The 17,491-nt window shown below is 36.2% G+C and overlaps 1 protein-coding gene across 7 annotated transcripts in view; it reads right to left on the reverse strand.

Annotated features, from left to right (window-relative positions):
* Positions 1–16,311, reverse strand: part of LOC133186788 (protein argonaute-2-like) — a 43,765-nt gene extending 27,454 nt beyond the window's left edge. For 6 of the 7 annotated variants that reach the window (XM_061322097.1, XM_061322099.1, XM_061322095.1 and 3 more), the window contains exons 1-9: positions 16,163–16,311; positions 9,758–9,793; positions 4,638–4,679; positions 3,595–3,633; positions 3,390–3,431; positions 3,171–3,233; positions 2,684–2,909; positions 2,252–2,372; positions 975–1,156 (exon numbers count right to left, since the gene is read on the reverse strand). In XM_061322097.1, the coding sequence (XP_061178081.1) occupies positions 975–1,156; positions 2,252–2,372; positions 2,684–2,909; positions 3,171–3,233; positions 3,390–3,431; positions 3,595–3,633; positions 4,638–4,679; positions 9,758–9,793; positions 16,163–16,181 (770 nt within the window). In that variant the 5' untranslated portion in view covers positions 16,182–16,311. The remainder of the gene's footprint in view (positions 1–974; positions 1,157–2,251; positions 2,373–2,683; positions 2,910–3,170; positions 3,234–3,389; positions 3,432–3,594; positions 3,634–4,637; positions 4,680–9,757; positions 9,794–16,162) is intronic. The other variant, XM_061322101.1, reaches the window with a different exon arrangement.
* Between the last annotated feature and the right edge of the window lie 1,180 nt (positions 16,312–17,491).

Here is a 17,491-nt window from a genome sequence, read left to right on the forward strand (position 1 = left end):
GAAATGAAACAGTAATATTAAACAATTAGACATAATCCCCAAGCTTACATCACTTATGATTGCTATAAGGACATTGCTTTATGTCAAAAGATTTAATTCTACTTTAAGCCCTGGTCTTATACTAAGCTAAACTTAAACCTACTTAAAATATCCTGATCTTTTGAGAGTCTGCATGTGAAAAAATAATACACTTTACTTTACAGCTATTAATTTTAGATTCATGATTTCTACAATTACATAGCATGTAACATTCTTAGTCATAACTTACATTGCTGAAGCATATTACTTGTTGTCTAGATAAGGAATATCAATGTCACCTGTATGTGATACTGACAGTCATGCTATCAACTGATTACATTATTACATTTAAAGATTACAAGTGTTACATTGTGACTCATGCCACAAAATAATATACCCAAGAATTACATTTCAGTGGTGTGCTTTCTACAAAATGCTACATATGTGCTGGAGTTAGTACATGTTTGTTAATGAGTCCTTTATACACAGACTTAAATAGAGTTTAAGAACTTAATCCTCTTCTTCTGCATACATGTATATCAAGGAGAGAGAGAGAGAGAGAGAATCAGATCCCCCACTTCCCAATTATTCTTTCATATAACTACAGAAGGAGAAAATTCTTAAAATAAAAACTTCCACTTGTTTCTCAAGCAATAATTGTCGTACTTTCTCAACTTCCTGCTTTTATGCCCTACTCTAATTTTTATTTTACAACATGCCAAACATCTCTGTACATTCCCACAGAAAAACTAGAAAAGTAAGTCAACACAGCAGGCTCGTGAATTTTTTTTTTTATCTCCTGGAGTCCTCAAGTATTACCATGTAACATTTGAAATTTTCCTATTTAATTCACCAATCATACATATGGATGCATATTGAACATGTTGAAATGGGAGCAAATCAAAAGGGTAAAAGTGATCAGTCTAACGATAGAACCAACTGACCACGATACTCACGTCATACTAGGCAAGTGACGCATGATAATATCAACGGCCGTGATTGCGTCCTGCGGAATTTCCCGGGTGTGGCCTTGTAGAGCCTCCTCCAGGCCAAACAAACTGATCTGCTGCATCCATTTCATTGTGATATTGAAAACTCTGTCTTTTCCCTCCCCCGGGAGTGTAACCTCGAGCTCCACCTGTGTTACAGAGAGAAGGGGAGACAGGATAGAGAGAGAGCTTGCTACACCTGACCGGCGACCATCGCTAGGCGACTATCACTCAGACAGACAACTGATTCTAAGATATCACCAGGCAAATAAGCAGCAAAGCAGGAACTTCAAAGAATACACACAATTACCATATTCTGTAGGCAGTTTCTTTATTAGACATACATTCCTTCAATAAAATCCTTCCCATTTGCTGCTTGATTTCTCTAGCGATTAGCTACTCCCTCACTGACCGTTCAAACCCCCTAAGCTTTTGGGGTGCAGCATGCCAGTGAGGGGCAGGGTTAGTTATACCTACTCCCCACTACACCAGGGGGGGACACTGATCAATGCTCCACTATACTTACTTCATGCTGGGCAGATGCCGCATTATGACATCAAGAGCCTGTATCGACTCGTACGGAATCTGTTGGGATCGCCCCTCTAGAGCCTCCTCAAGGGCATAAAGGCTCACCTGGGTAACCCATTTGATGCCCACCTTAAACACCCGGTCTTTACCTTCACCGGGCAAGGTGACCTCGAGTTCTACCTAATACAGGAACCAAAGCACGTCAAATACAGCAGCCATAATTACAGGTATAATTTGACTTAGGTGTACAACTGTAGGTCCTATCATCATTACAGGTATAATCTAACATAGATGTATAGCTGTAAGTCCTAAGATTGCTAGTTTCTCATCATTACAGGAATAATTTGACAGAAATGTACAAGTGTGTTAGATTGCATTGTTTGTTTCTCACAATAACCATGATTACAGGAATAATTTTTCTGATGTAGATGTACTAACTGTATTCAATTAGATTGCTGGTTTCTCTATCATGAATTCAACATATCTGTGTTTGTAACATGCAGGGCTTACTGTATCAGGCATGTAGGTAAGAGATATGACTTTCATCAGTACATTTAAAATACATGTACACAAATGCTTATCTGCAGAATAGTTTACATTTCTAAGTAGTATACACAGAAACATGTTTAAGACATTCCTTATAAAATCTGTCTTTTTGTTTACATACATGAAGTTATATTAAATTTTAAACCATTAAGAATTGACCTGTCACTGACCTTGTCTCGACCAATCGGAAGAGGATCTCGGCTGTACAGATTTTTGCGTCCATCAAACACCGGTTTCATTCCTGAGAAGATTTTCTGACTATATGCAGTGACCATTGTTTCAATTATTTCTCTGCAAAATAATATAGAGACCACATAAGACCAAATTGCTCATTAATAATAAAGATAAACAATTTATACACAAGGACCTAAAAAGGAAAACTTAAATTTTCTCAGAATTATCAAACATGCATGTTTTATCCTTCAACATGTTCCAAATTTCTTTATTTAGCATAAACATGTGAATACCCATTTCCAAAAATTAGATTCTAATTGGAATTCCTTTGGAGCTTGATATTCAGTTACCTGTTTCATAAACACAGACACTATTATAATATCTACAAAATACTGCGTTACAGTAGCTATTACTTTGGTGACACTGACCTATTGACCCTCCTTGGACATTTATCAGGCACAATGGAAATATCGTAGTGGTGTATTACTCCCTTTGGAATACGCACTTGGAAGTGATTGGCATGCAGCATGATAGGTTTACCCTCCGTTCCATAGTTAGGACGGGGCGGACATATAAAATCAGCTGGCCTTGGGGGACCGGGAGGTCCTGGGGGTCCACCTGCTGGGGGTCCAGGAGGGGGCTGAGGTGGTGGAACTTTAAATATGTCAAGTAAAGTTTTATAAAGTAATGTACAGTAATTTGAGTATATTATATTGCTTGAATGTGCAGAGTAGTTTGAATTAATTATATAAATGATCCTCTTGAACAGAATGTGCCAATCAAAAGTTATCCAATGGCATGACTTTTTTTTTTCAAAATCATAAATTGTCAGGACTTTTGATTACTCTAAAACAAAAAACGAAGTAACTGTTTGTAGAGAATTCAGATGATATTTGCTATTTAAAAATAACTTACAGGCAAATCCTCCCTCAGGTGGCTGAACTGGTGGGAATGCCGAAAACGGAATCGAAGTTTGGCCTAAAAATAGACATTAAATCATATAACATACAGCACATGCCTAGATTTGGGACAGAATTTCAGAAAATCAAACATAAAAGGATTTAAAATCATAGAGCAATGAGGAAACCAATATTAATAGAAAATTCCTGGGATTTAGTTTGTTAGATGACTTACCATCTGTTGGGAAGGAAGTGAATGGAAGTCCTGAAGATTGACCTGTTTGTGGAAAAACATACAAATGACTATTATCTTACAACATACTAAACACTTCAATATCTATACTGCCCAGCACTAAATACTGGAAATTAAAAATAGGTAAAACAAAAACCAATAGACCATTATAAATTGAGGATTTCTTATTCATGGTTATTGCATTTACCTTCCGTTGGAAATGTTGAAAATGGAATGGACGGTTGGCCTGTAAAATAAGATGTACATATCACCTTATCAGTTGGAAAAAAAAACAAAACAAAACAAAACAAAACAAAACAAAAAGAAAACAGTGATATAATTCATTAGACATTAACAACACAACAGTGAGAGGAAAGATCATAATTGGGAAAACATGGCCACTGGAGGTCTATTCTCACTGTGACTCAGCTTTACAAATGACCAATTATCACATTTATACTGAAAAATGCAAGACAGATAAGTAAACAATAAGATGTATATCCCCCCTTCTCTACTACATGAATACATCCCTGTTTGTTGATTTGGGGAAGGGTGTCAAATTGCTCTACATACAAAATTATCTTTTAGGGCATGAAACAACATTTTTACTGGAAACAGATTGACAACTTAAAGGGGATCACATGTACTGACGTCAGTAGGCCGACAACAAATCTGACAATACTACCCAGACTGATGCAAATTGTTACCTTCAGTTACATTAAGTGGACTTATTTCAACATCAGAATCTGAAAGCAATAAATTCACAAACATTTTTTTTGCTTTCAGTTTCTACATTTTGATAAGTACCATATTTTGTTCAGCTACCTGAAAGCTTGTAAAATTTGCTTGAAAATATATTCACAACTTAAATTGATACTTTTTCCAGAATCTGTCAAGATTTCTTTCTATTGTAGGTCTACTCTGCATCTGAGGCTTAATCATTAAATCAATTTTCTAATAAATATCCTCATCCCCTTTTTTTGCTCTTCTCCATCCCCCATTCTTTTCTTTATTCCCCCTTTCTTGCACTTGCTTTCCCAATTCTCACATCAACCATTTTCCCCTTCCCACTTCAGTTAGCAACTGCTTTAGAGATTTTTCAATAAAGGCTCTGTTTACATTTCATCAGTAGATAAAAATCTTATTCAGTTGTTTTGTTTGGTTGTTGTAAGGAATAGAAATGTGTATGAAAAGATAACCATAATTGTATCAAATTATGTACGTTTACATTCTACAGAAATGGTTCCTTACCTTCCTGCATGGGAGGAAAGGCTGAAAACGGGGTCTGTCCACCTGTAAATCAAACAAAGATAGTTAAGTCAGGTAAAAAAAAACAGCATTCTCACAGGTGATACATTAATTCTGTCCATTCTCCTTCCCCAGTACCCAGACATGTGATACATTAAATCTACCCCTGTCCCCTAGTAGCAAGACAGGTAATACCTTAAATCTGCCCCCCTCCCCTAGTACCCAGACAGATGATACATTAAATCTGCCCCCCTCCCCTAGTACCCAGACAGATGATACATTAAATCTGTCCCTCCTCCTAATCCCAGTACACAGACATGTGATACATTAAATCTACCCCTGTCCCTATTAGCAAGACAGGTAATACCTTAAATCTGCCTCCCTCCCCTAGTATCCAGACAGGTGATACATTAAATCTGCTCCCCTCCCCCAATACCTAGAGAGGTGATACATTAAATCTGTCCCCATACCCTTGTACCCAAATAGGTGATACATTAAATCTGCCCAATACCCAGTCAGGTGATAATCTGACAGGTAATATCTGCCCTGCTCTCCCCTATCCCTCAGCATCCAGTGATTACCAATCTTCTGTCATCTGTGTCATACTTACTTCTTTTATACATGCTTAAATCAAGGTTACTCTCAAAACAATGAATCTATCCACTTATGAAATCACAACTGACGTAAGACATCATTCATGACTGACACTGCTTCTATTTACAAATGTTTAAATAGGACAAACTAACTCGGAGAAAGTCAATCTCATTAAGTCCCCTCCCAAGTCATTAAACTCTACATAAATTTCTGAACTTTTCTTCATTAAAATAACTTCATGCCTAGACCCAGTAATGTGATGCTACCATCCCCCTATGATTACGATGATTACGTGACACCAGATAGTTGATCAGTCTGTTGTTGTGGTACAAAATGTACGATCATGTCTACCACTGATCACCAAGTAAACGGCTGCTGCTGATTATTGATTTAATCCAACGTAAACGTGTCTCCCCACACAAGACATGGCCCAGCAGCACTTTCATTGATGAATCTCAGCATGTCCTTTATTATTCACCTTTTTGTGTGCATTTAACTTTGTATTTTTATTTGTGTTTTCTATAGGAACATAATATTTCTTCATATACAAGTCATGATATATTCAGATATAAAATAAAATTTGTAGCAATGAGCATCATTATTACCTTCAAATTTGCATCTATAGCTTCGTTCAATTTTCAGTTTTATTATTCTATTATTATATTTTTACCTGAACATGCTGAATGTGCTAAAATAGGATTAATAATCACTTAAGTAGACAAGGTAGAATAAAGACCAATCCAATAAATATTAATTATCAGACTTCAGGAATTTGTTGTCCATGGTGTATGCCCTGTTTAGTGTTCACAGATTTGTACTGTTTTGTAGGTTTTTTGAGATCCATCACTGTTATCTTCACCTTTTTCAGTATCAGTGATTCATTTTGGTGTGCGTCCTGCGTAAATTACGCACAAATTTTGCCCAGGACGCATTATTTCGATAAATGTGCATCCCAATGGACGCAATGAATTTATAGAAGGACATTTATTATTTTAAATTGTTTCCATATAATCTGATTCAAAACTTGACCGATTGCATCATTTCCACGTGCTAAGCGATATGCATGAGTGATTATAACAGGTATAAGTTTGCCAACAACAGGTCAGATTTCACAATTCACTGTTAAATTGCATATAACAAGCAATTATCAGAAAACATTTTGAAGTGAGATAGCATAGTTCGATTATGTCTACTGTGGAACATTTCTGAAGCGTATAGGTGTACTAGGCTACTGTAACTAGGCTATACCTTTGTATTTAAGATGTAATTTAACCTATGTATTTTAATTTTTTCCTAAGAAGCCAAGACGTATACATGTATAAAATTTGATCATTTTTCTTTCTGACTATTTTCCATTTTCTAAAAAACTTTCTTTACTTTATTTAATAGAACAACTGATCTGCTTCTGTGCTTTTTATGACAAAGATCGTAGTTACGATCTAAAAATAGAAACAAGGTGCACAGTTGACAATATATTATTTTTTTGCCACAAAATCATGTATTCTTACTTCCAATTCAAAAGTCAAAGTATAGGCCATTCACAGCTACAATAAAACATTTGCACTTTCATGCAATATCCATTTATATTTCACCAGAATTTCCTCTGTAGTATTTAATATGCGGTACCCTAAGGCCTTGGTTTTGGACGCACTGATTTTGGCATGGGACTCATTATTTTCATTCAGAGGGGTCCTTTGGACCCATGATAACCATTTTCAAAATGAATCACTGAGTATACAGATCTATCTTACTAATTATCATAACCATTTAGCCAGAGTAAGAAACTTTTCTTTCCTATGTTTAATGCTCCATAATTAGCCTTGAGTATTCCACTACTACTTCCTAGCTATAATTTAATGACTAATTACACTTAATTTTGATGTATCTCTCATCAGGAAGTTAACATGTAATTCTTCTCTTTTTTTCTCCCTCTTTTTAGTACTCCTCTTAAAAAGACTATCTCCATAAATAAATTTGATAAGTGGTGAATGTGATAATACATTACTACCTGCATAAAAAAACAGTCAAACCTCGCTATCTTCAACTTGACTGGGGACCGAGACTAAATTTAGAAAAAAGTCGAGATAACAAGGTTAAAAAACAGAAAAAGTGGTTGGGACTGCCAGATCACCTTAACGTATTCCCATATTCCTATTATTCGATGTATAATTGTGTTCAAGGTACCAAAGTTCCGTTATATACAAAATTTAATATTCATTCAAATAATATGCACCATCAACAATAGATAGCACAAGTTGAGGTAATCTGTAAAGCTTTATCTCTACAAGAGTACTTTTACAGGTAATAGTCCTGGTACAGGTAATAGCATGATTAGTATAACAACAGATACCATCTCAGCACAAGTATTAGACACAAGCTCCATTCTAACAACCGGTCATCATAAAAACATCCATTAGCATTATATATTGATTAGTATTATAATAACCTCTAAGTTAGTACTAGTCTTGTATTATATCACATCATTGTAGTACATGGTTAGTATAAGATTTCATTATACGATAAGTAATATAATGTATAAAGTTAGTAATACATTAAGCTGTTGGTTGTGTAATATTAGTACATGACTACTTAGGTAGTACTATACTTAGTATTACATACAGTTAAGCCGTTGGTTGTATTGTACCAGTACATGAATACTTGGGTAGTATTATAATTAGCATACTGTTCAGCTGTTGGTTGTGTAGTATTAGTACATGACTACTTAGGTAGTACAGTGCCCACTGTCCAATCCGACAACTGTGCAATCCGGCACACTGGACTTTCCGACCTGATATTTTATTCCCAAAAATTTCTTTATAATTTATAGGGGTGAAAAGATACACATCCTTCACGGTTCGATATGTATTGTATAATTTTGTCTCGGTTCGGTTATTTTCGATACGATACATTTTGATAGAAGGAAACAAATTCAATGTTGTTTTATGCTTTCTTTTTCTAAATCTAGTCACATATTTTACGAATTTTATTTGCAAATTGACTAGAAGAAATTGATTAAAATTATTTGACTGTCAAAAATTATTTTACAAGCTATAAGTCATCAAAAATTTACGTTTTCTATACTTATTTATACCGAGTAACGTGTTTTACCTTATGCCAAACCCGACTGAATAACGACCCCGTCCAAAAATGAACCGAACCGAAAATTAGAGATTTTGCACCGTGTATCAAACCGAGAAAAAATACCGCGGTGAATCGATTTATATAGAATAAAACACTGTATATTCTGACTACTGCACATTCCGAATTCCGGCGATTTTTTGTCAACAGAAGTAGATAATTACTTTATGATTTACCCTGAGTAATCCGACATAATTACACTGGTGTACCGTAATTAGCCGCTGGCCAGGTAACATGAATGTCCCGTTTGGTCACAAGATTGGTCTACTTAGAGAGTAGTTAATTACATGTACGAGTTCCAAAGTGTTTATGTAAGCAATTATAAATGAACAGTTTTTGAATTAAAAATTAGGCAATTATTTCTCTTTGATGTTATATATACGTACGTCCCTGTTGTTATCAATTTTATTCTTGCATTGGAAAAAACAGCATCCACGCGACAGAAAATAAAAAGAGTACATGATGTTTAGATCGCCTTTACCTTACAGAATAAAAAAGATTTTTAGCTTGAAATTAAAATCAAATATGCAGTCAGGGTCCTTCGTAAAGCCATGTTATGAAAAAAAAAGAGTACGGCGAACTACTGTGTAACATGTATACAATACACTATTTGAAAGGCAGCAACTTGTCTTATAGAAAATGTTTCATTTCCGGGTTAATATACACTGAATCAAGCGAGGCTGTGTACATAAAAGATTCGCCGAAAGCAAAAAATACTGCTTTCAGTTGCCCATTAAATTTAAAATATTACGTCTGTTTGATTAAAATTCAATCGCACAGTTTTAGAGTTACGTCCCGTTTGTATGAAAAGTCGCGTGACAGTATTAATACCACAGTCTATGTTGAGAAATAATCTGTAGAAAAAAAAACAAACCATACCACTGTGTAGAGAAGGTAGACGAAATATTTACTTTAATATCGACTGTCAGTAAGTAAAAATTAAATTGCAACATCTCGAAATCTCGAAGCGATTGGCAGTTCCATGTTTTGTCCATTTTAAAAAAAAGAAAAACATCGTATATTACTACAGAGTTTACTAATGCTATATCACAAACGCTGTTTCTCAAAGAAATGCTAATCAGATATAATTTATACAGCGAAGAAACACACAATTATGCAAACACTTTGACAATTAAATACAAGTGTACTCTTAACCTAATGAAAAATGATTTTTTTTTTTGTATGAAGTCGTCTGACACTAATGATAATGCTCAGAAATATTCAACACTGGGTAATCCGACACACTGCCTAATCCGACATTGTTTTTATTTCCCGCAGCATGTCGGATAAGACAGGTTTCACTGTACTCTAATTAGTATTACATACCGTTAAGCTGTTGGTTGTGTAATATTAGTACATGACTACTTTGTACTATAATTAGTATTACATACCGTTAAGCTGTTGGTTGTGTAGTATACTGGTGATACCTGTGAATTCAATGGCAGATTGTTAGTGACACTACAGAGATTAATAACACACAACATCAGCAAGTTATAAACTATATAGCACATACTAAAGCTTATTCTAAAAAACAAAAAATAAAAACAAAACAAAAAGTATAAGTTAAAGAAAGAGGGAAGGTGATTTAAAACAAGAGGCCCATGGGCCACATCGCTCACCTGAGTAACTTTGGCCATGCTGTTCTTTACCAGATTCCCCCCCCCCCCTTGTAATACCTATTGTGGCCCCTCCCTACCCCGGGGGGTCCTGTTTGAACAATTTAGAATCTACACTACCAAAGGATGCTTCCACATACGTTTCAGCTTTTCTGGCCCAGTGGTTCTTGAGAAGAAGATTTTTAAAGATTTTTCCTATATATTTCAATGTAAAACTTGGATTCCCTATTGTGGCCCCGCCCTACCCTCGGGGGTCATGATTTTAACAATTTAGAATCTACACTACCAAAGGATGCTTCCACATAAGTTTCAGCTTTTCTGGCTCAGTGGTTCTTGAGAAGAAGATTTTTAAAGATTTTTCCTATATATTTCAATGTAAAACTTGGATTCCCTATTGTGGCCCCGCCCTACCCCCGGGGGTCATGATTTTAACAATTTAGAATCTACACTACCCCAGGATGCTTCCACATAAGTTTCAGCTTTTCTAGCCCAGTGGTTCTTGAGAAGAAGAATTTTAAAGATTTTTTCCTATATATTGCAGTGTAAAACTTGGATTCCCTATTGTGGCCCCGCCCTACCCCCTGGGGTCATGATTTTAACAATTTAGAATCTACACTATCCCAGGATGCTTCCATATAAGTTTCAGCTTTTCTGGCCCAGTGGTTCTTGAGAAGAAGATTTTTAAAGATTTTTCCTATATATTTCAATGTAAAACTTGGATTCCCTATTGTGGCCCCGCCCTACCCCCGGGGGTCATGATTTTAACAATTTAGAATCTACACTACCCCAGGATGCTTCCACATAAGTTTCAGCTTTTCTAGCCCAGTGGTTCTTGAGAAGAAGAATTTTAAAGATTTTTTCCTATATATTGCAGTGTAAAACTTGGATTCCCTATTGTGGCCCCGCCCTACCCCCTGGGGTCATGATTTTAACAATTTAGAATCTACACTATCCCAGGATGCTTCCATATAAGTTTCAGCTTTTCTGGCCCAGTGGTTCTTGAGAAGAAGATTTTTAAAGATTTATTCCTCTATATGTCAATGTAAAGCTTGGATTCCCTATTGTGGCCCCGCCCTACCCCCGGGGGTCATGATTTTAACAATTTAGAATCTACACTATCCTAGGATGCTTCCATATAAGTTCCAGCTTTTCTGGCCCAGTGGTTCTTCAGAAGAAGATTTTTAAAGATTTTTCCTATATATTTCATCGTAAAACTTGGATTCCCTATTGTGGCCCCGCCCTACCCCCGGGGGTCATGATTTTAACAATTTAGAATCTACACTACCCCAGGATGCTTCCACATAAGTTTCAGCTTTTCTAGCCCAGTGGTTCTTGAGAAGAAGAATTTTAAAGATTTTTTCCTATATATTGCAGTGTAAAACTTGGATTCCCTATTGTGGCCCCGCCCTACCCCCTGGGGTCATGATTTTAACAATTTAGAATCTACACTATCCCAGGATGCTTCCATATAAGTTTCAGCTTTTCTGGCCCAGTGGTTCTTGAGAAGAAGATTTTTAAAGATTTATTCCTCTATATGTCAATGTAAAGCTTGGATTCCCTATTGTGGCCCCGCCCTACCCCCGGGGGTCATGATTTTAACAATTTAGAATCTACACTATCCTAGGATGCTTCCATATAAGTTTCAGCTTTTCTGGCCCAGTGGTTCTTCAGAAGAAGATTTTTAAAGATTTTTCCTATATATTTCATCGTAAAACTTGGATTCCCTATTGTGGCCCCGCCCTACCCCCGGGGGTCATGATTTTAACAATTTAGAATCTACACTACCCCAGGATGCTTCCACATAAGTTTCAGCTTTTTTGGCCCAGTGGTTCTTGAGAAGAAGATTTTTTAATGACCCCACCCTATTTTTGTCTTTTCTTGATTATCTCCCCTTGTAAGGGGACTTGGCCCTTTATTTTAACAATTTAAACTCCCCTTCACCCAAGGATACTTTGTACCAAGTTTGGTTAAAATTTGCCCAGTGGTTCTTGAGAAGAAGTTGAAAATGTGAAAAGTTTACAGACGGACGGACAGACGGACGGACGGACGGACGACAGACAATGGGTGATCAGAAAAGCTCACTTGAGCTTTCAGCTCAGGTGAGCTAAAAATCATGTCAAAACTGGCAAAATCATGTCAAAACTAGCAATGTGTTTGGTCCCTTCAGTTTCTGTCCAAGAGACAAAGGTAAAAAATATCCACTTCATAAACTTTAAATCAACAATAGATTATCACTGGTTGCTTTGGACCATGTGACACACCGAGTGAGTGAACCAAGATAACAAAAAAATTAAAATGAAACAGATTAAAATATGACTGACATTTTGGCATGAAAGGTAAACGTCAGGTGTTGAAGAGTGCACATTTACACCTAATTCTCCTACTTCATGTTATGGTTAAATCTATATATAATTAAAAAAACATAAGTAGACCACACCCTACATGTGTTATTATCATAATCATCTTATCTGCTTCACATCCTTTATTTAGTCATTCAATCAAGTTCATTTATTTATCTGCAGATTTGTGATTTGTATCTACCCATTTGCTATTTTTTTTTAATTACGTCGGTCCACAGACTTTTTTCCCCAATGTAGTTATTTCAAACAACCTGATTATTTAATCGTTCTGGAGGTAGCTTTGTTTTGTTGTTTTATCTCGACAACTTTTACTGGAAAACCCCGCATGTATTTTTAGATTTCTAGCTTTTGGCGGGTAGTTACGCAATGCTGGGTCAATTCAGCGCTTAATCTTTCGACTGATCGAGATGAAGTATAAGGTTTTAGCGATCATGATTTAGTATGAAACTTTTAAGAAAGATGTACGTTTTGGATGTAATGTAAAGAAAAAAACATAGGTAATCAAAGATTACGAAGCTCACCTCGACGAAGGTTATCTATAAGTAAGGCAAATCTCACATCATATTTTTTCTAGTTAGTGTACATCCCAAGATCAATATCTATACAAGTTTGGTTTAAGAAGGACTTATAATTACTTGGAAATAGACCTGCTCAAAAAACTTTAACCTGGTCACTCATCTGGAAAATCTAGGTCAGATTCAGCATCCGAAGCAAGTGTGTAGTGTTCATCCCTAGATGCATCATCCATGCAAGTTTGGTCCAGGTAGGGCGTATAGTTACTTGGGAATGGACCTGCTCCAAAAACTTTAACCTGGTCACTCATCTGGAAAATCTAGGTCAGATCCAGCATCCGAAGCAAGTGTGGTAGTGTCCATCCCTATATGCATCATCCATGCAAGTTTGGTTCAGGTAGGGCTTATAGTTACTTGGGAAAGGACCTGCTCAAAAAACTTTAACCTGGTCACTCATCTGGAAAATCTAGGTCAGATTCAGCATCCGAAGCAAGTGTGGTAGTGTCCATCCCTAGATGCATCATCCATGCAAGTTTGGTCCAGGTAGGGCGTATAGTTACTTGGGAATGGACCTGCTCCTAAAACTTTAACCTGATCACTCATCTGGAAAATCTAGGTCAGATCCAGCATCCGAAGCAAGTGTGGTAGTGTCCATCCCTAGATGCATCATCCATGCAAGTTTGGTCCAGGTAGGGCTTATAGTTACTTGGGAATGGATCTGCTCCAAAAACTTTAACCTGGTCACTCATCTGGAAAATCTAGGTCAGATCCAGCATCCGAAGCAAGTGTGGTAGTGTCCATCCCTAGATGCATCATCCATACAAGTTTGGTTCAGGTGGGGCGTATAGTTCCTTGGGAATGGACCTGCTCCAAAAACTTTAACCTGGTCACTCATCTGGAAAATCTAGGTCAGATCCAGCATCCGAAGCAAGTGTGGCAGTGTCCATTCTAGATGCATCATCCATGCAAGTTTCGTTCAGGTAGGGCTTATAGTAACTTGGGAATGGGACTTGCTCCTAAAACTTTAACCGGGACGCCGACGCTAACGCCGACACCAACGCCGGGGGTATAGCATAAGCTCATCTCGACTTCGTCGAGGTGAGCTAAAAATAGATCAGGAGTATGATCGTACTTGCTGATTGTGAGATTTCAATGAATCTGTGGAATAATATATTTCACGTAAATACTTTGTTTATTTCAAAAAATAATATGTATATTAATTGTCACGTTAAATTAATGTTAAAAGACATTGATGTTTCTTTTTTTTGACGGACTAATAAAATCGCGTGCGGACTAGGAAAAGTAATGAAGCACTAGTCCGACTGGACTAAAGCCTTAAAAAGTTAGTGTCGAACCCTGTTGGAAATGTTTATTTTAAGCATATTTATGCTAAAATATGGCTTAAAAATTATGTGTTTAACTAGTGAATCCTTTTTGATGTCGGAACATAAATACTATTTATAGAACGACCTGTAAATGTTGGAAAAACCCACATGTACATTAACAAGTGTATTAATTTCACTGTGTGTACTATCTGACAGTAATTAATTTTTCATGGTTATAAATATTTTTAAATAAAAACTTAATACTTAGTAACATACGAGTAAATTGCAATAAACATTAAATTGACAGGTATTGCATCATACCCCGTACTGTGATTTGCATCGAGTTCACCACAGGTGCGCAACATATGTGTAGGATTCTAGTGATTTGAATTGTTTTATTAAGAGATTAATAACTAATAACATTTAAAGTAAATCTTCTTAATTGTTCTAAAAAACTGGTATACCCTTAATAATTCATGCATAGTGGGAAGCATAGGGGCAATGTGTAATGCATGGCAGGAGATCGTGAATGCATGGCGGTACTGCCATGCAAAAACGGCCTGGGGAAAACACTGTACAATGCAAAAGTAAGTGTGCTCTTTTGTGAAAAAGTCATAAAATGTTCAAATCTTGCAGGACTTCTGGGACAATCTTAACAACATGTAATGTTCAATACGTTGAATGTTGATGAAAAAACGCTTAACAAACATGCAAATAAGACACTGTATTGTCGTGGACTTTACATGCATCAGAAGTACAAATGACAATGATATCAATTTATATATATATTAGAAGAAGCTGTTGACAAGTGTTGATGGTCCATCTCGAAATACAATGTACATGCCTCGGAAACATCATAATTTTTATCAAAGGATGATAAATTCTGGGCTTTCTCACTCTCACATATATCTATTAGTTCTTCTACTCTTTAATGGGAATGACAAATACATTGAACATTCTAAACTGGATTGAAATCGGCATGTTTTGTATTCTCCACTACATCATGTTGTCCCAGTCAGATGACCAAACACGCCTCTAATTTGAAGAGTTCAAGTAATGGAAATCAAAAGTATTGGTACCATATCCAGTGCCAAAAAACATAAATTTTTCCCACTTAAAGACTAAAAATCAGAATTCAAACAATTAGGAACTGAATGCAATAACGTTGTAATCCTTTTGGTATCTTAGTATTTTTTCCTAATGATTTCTTTCAAATATTTAAAATAACAGAAAAATAAATTGTTGAATATGTGTTTTCGAGGATCAACAGACTGATCAAGAGGCAATTAGGACAAAAAAATTAAAACTGACAGATTTTCACGAGGGTGGGGTAGATTTGTTTTGTTGCCTTGCATTTTTGATTGACGTTCACAATATCGTCTTGCAACAGCAGTTCTCAAAAAATCTAAACAGAGATCAAAATGGGATCATGTCTAATTAGTGTTGCAATGCAACAAATCTGGTAAATGATCAGCGATGATTTATAATGAATAAATGATACAAATACAATAACCTTTGATGTTTTAACACACACACGCTGATCACAGTTATCAAGATAGTTGTCATTGAGCTACCTGTCATATTACAGACATAATTAGGTCAGGGGCTTGGGTGAGACTTATACCGAAGCACCATGAACACACAAACATTTTTTCCATAATTCTTTAAACACTGGTTGAAAGGGGTTCCGAGATCTGGAGGGGGAATTTGAGAAAGAATATTGGGGTCATGTCCTTATCAATTTCTGGTGTTCGTTGAATGAAATGCGATTTACTTAATGAATTTATTAAATATTTATCTTTACGTCGTCATAAAAATATCAAACTAAACTACACAAAATTAATTTAATCACCTTTCGTAGTATGTCTCAAAACATAGCGGGGGTTTACATACGATATCAAACATGGCGTTCTCCACGATACCCTTCAAAGCAGGCCGTGCATTCATTATGATTACTCGACACTCAAGAAATCTACAACCTACCTGGTGCTATAGGAAACATATTGGCATTATATGTTTACAGAAAATCTGTAAATGATGCCCTCAAAGGCTTCGTTATATCGCTTTGACTTGGTATTTTTGAGCAATGATCACTTCTCTGACTAGTATCAAAGGGGGCGCCTCGATCGCAGCGCGACGCCTATATCCGGGAAGAGTTATCAGCCTTGGAACGGGCGCGAGAATATTTGACGTTCAACTAGTATTACTCAGTGGGGAATTTTTATTATAGGGACGTAGCATCGTTTCTGAAAGTGAGGGGGGGGGGGGCGCCAGAGAAAAAAAAAATCAACTTACCTAAAAAAAAAACTTGACAAGCCAAAAAAAAGTAAAATTAAAAATTGTCCGAACTCGAAAATACTATTTCGTGGGGGGGGGGGGGGGGGGGGGTTCCAACTTCTTTTTTTTATTCATACACTACTACAAAACCCTTATTTGACTATTCTACAACAAAATGTGGGGGGGGGGGCAAGTCTTTGGAAAAAAGTGGGGGGGGGGGCATGCCCGGTAGACAGACATCTCGGCCCAACGACACCTCGGCCCTTGACGTCTGACACCTCGGCCCTCATAGGTCGGCCCAAGATTATTGACACGTCGGCCCATATAAAAGACACCTCGGCCCAAGTGAAATTTTATGATGGAAAAAATTAATCCATTGTCTGAATTGTTATTATGATCGATGTAATTATTCTTTTTGACGGTTAAATAATTTTTTTAAATAAAGTCAAAGGGGGGGGGGCTATAATATTTATAGAAAATTGGTTCACTTCCCTAAGCAAATCAAATCAGCACGTTAACTAACATCTATCTCCTGTGGAAAATCCCCAATATATACACTTGAGTGAAACTATGATATATATCAACATTCTTATGATCTTGACTTTCTATAAGAATTGCCGGAATTTTATCGTTTCATTTTGCATTACTTCTCTGACGACCTGAAACATCTAAGATGGGTTGATTATTCGTGAGAAGATATATATGGACTTCATTTAAACAGTAACTTTTTTGTAAATGCGAGAATTTAACAATTGCAGCTATATATTGCAGGAAAATTGCATAAATCAGATAAACGAAGAAATTATTCTATATGGTTGCGGTTGTTAATCTTGCATTAACAAAAAAAGGAAGGGCATTTTATTGTTTATACTTATGTATAAATAATCGTATAAAATAATAGTTTAAGTACGTAAAATAATTGCACTATTGATCTGAACTTCATCGTATGTTTCATCATGTTCATTGATTGAAAATCATAGTTTGATACAGATAGCTTAAAAAAAAATATAAAAAAAAATCAGGACTCGAACTAGT

The sequence above is a fragment of the Saccostrea echinata genome, unplaced genomic scaffold, assembly GCF_033153115.1.
Source record: "Saccostrea echinata isolate AGI-Se365-2 ecotype Australia unplaced genomic scaffold, CSIRO_AGI_Sech_v1 ptg000014l, whole genome shotgun sequence".
Classification (NCBI taxonomy): domain Eukaryota; kingdom Metazoa; phylum Mollusca; class Bivalvia; order Ostreida; family Ostreidae; genus Saccostrea; species Saccostrea echinata.